This window comes from Chaetura pelagica, unplaced genomic scaffold (assembly GCF_000747805.2).
Source record: "Chaetura pelagica isolate M959 unplaced genomic scaffold, ChaPel_1.0 scaffold141, whole genome shotgun sequence".
Taxonomy (NCBI): Eukaryota; Metazoa; Chordata; class Aves; order Apodiformes; family Apodidae; genus Chaetura; species Chaetura pelagica.
In genome coordinates, this window is record NW_009952059.1 from 1629359 (window position 1) to 1630270 (window position 912).

Sequence of the window (912 nt, forward strand, 5' to 3'; positions counted from 1 at the left end):
GGTAGTGAAGAAACTGAGTCTTGTGTACTCATGGGCCCAAGAAGGTTTCACCCAGGAGGGGCTGTTCCCCCTGGAGCCCTGGCAGGGAAGCAGGGTGGTAAAGGTGGCAGGAGAGCAGCAGCCTCTCTTTGTGACAAGAAGAGGGATTGTTTTCCTTAGAGAAATGAAGAAAAAGAAGCAGCAAAATGACTCTGAGAACTTGGAGCCTCCTGAAGAGAAGCAGAAAGAGACAGAGACACAGCCCCCCCCTGCTCCCAACAGCAATAAGGGTGTCCCAGCCCCTCAGCCCATCAAGCGGGGGCAGAAGGTGAGTGCAGGGACCAGGCTGACCCCTGGATCCAGCAGTTCTGTGTGAAATGGGGACAGAAAAAACAGGTTTCTGTCAGGTGTCCATGGCTGCCTGATAGTTTTGGAGTCTTAGTGGTGTCAGGATGATGGTGCTGGGCTGTTAGCCCCATCACTGAAACCACAGGCTCTTGGTTACTGGTGAGCTGCTCTGAAATGGGTTCAGGAGACCTGGAAGGAAAGTTCATGTGGGATCAGCTTCTGGGTGTTGGTCTGTGGATGCAAAATTCCATGTATTTAGAGCCTTTTGGGGTGTTTTGTTCTGCAGAGCAAGATGAAGAAGATGAAGGAGAAGTACAAGGACCAGGATGAGGAGGACCGGGAGCTCATCATGAAGCTGCTGGGGGTGAGAGAGGGGGGCTCTGCCTCCCCCTGGGGTGCAGCCACATGAGGCCCTGGCTCTGACCCACCTCTGTGTGTAACCACAGTCTGCAGGGTCAAACAAGGAGGAGAAAGGGAGGAAAGGGAAGAAGGGGAAAACAAAAGAAGAGCAAGCCAAGAAGCAGCAGCAGAAACTCAAGGCCATGCGTCGTGGTGCTAGAGGGGACAAGGAGACCCTCCCAGCAG

At 53.7% G+C, this 912-nt stretch overlaps 1 protein-coding gene across 1 annotated transcript in view; it reads left to right on the plus strand.

Moving 5' to 3' along the window:
- The window catches only part of NEMF (nuclear export mediator factor), a 21800-nt gene that overhangs the window by 17753 nt on the left and 3135 nt on the right, over positions 1-912 (plus strand). The window contains exon 27 of the mRNA XM_010004377.1: positions 774-908. Within this exon, the coding sequence (XP_010002679.1) occupies positions 774-908 (135 nt within the window). The remainder of the gene's footprint in view (positions 1-773; positions 909-912) is intronic.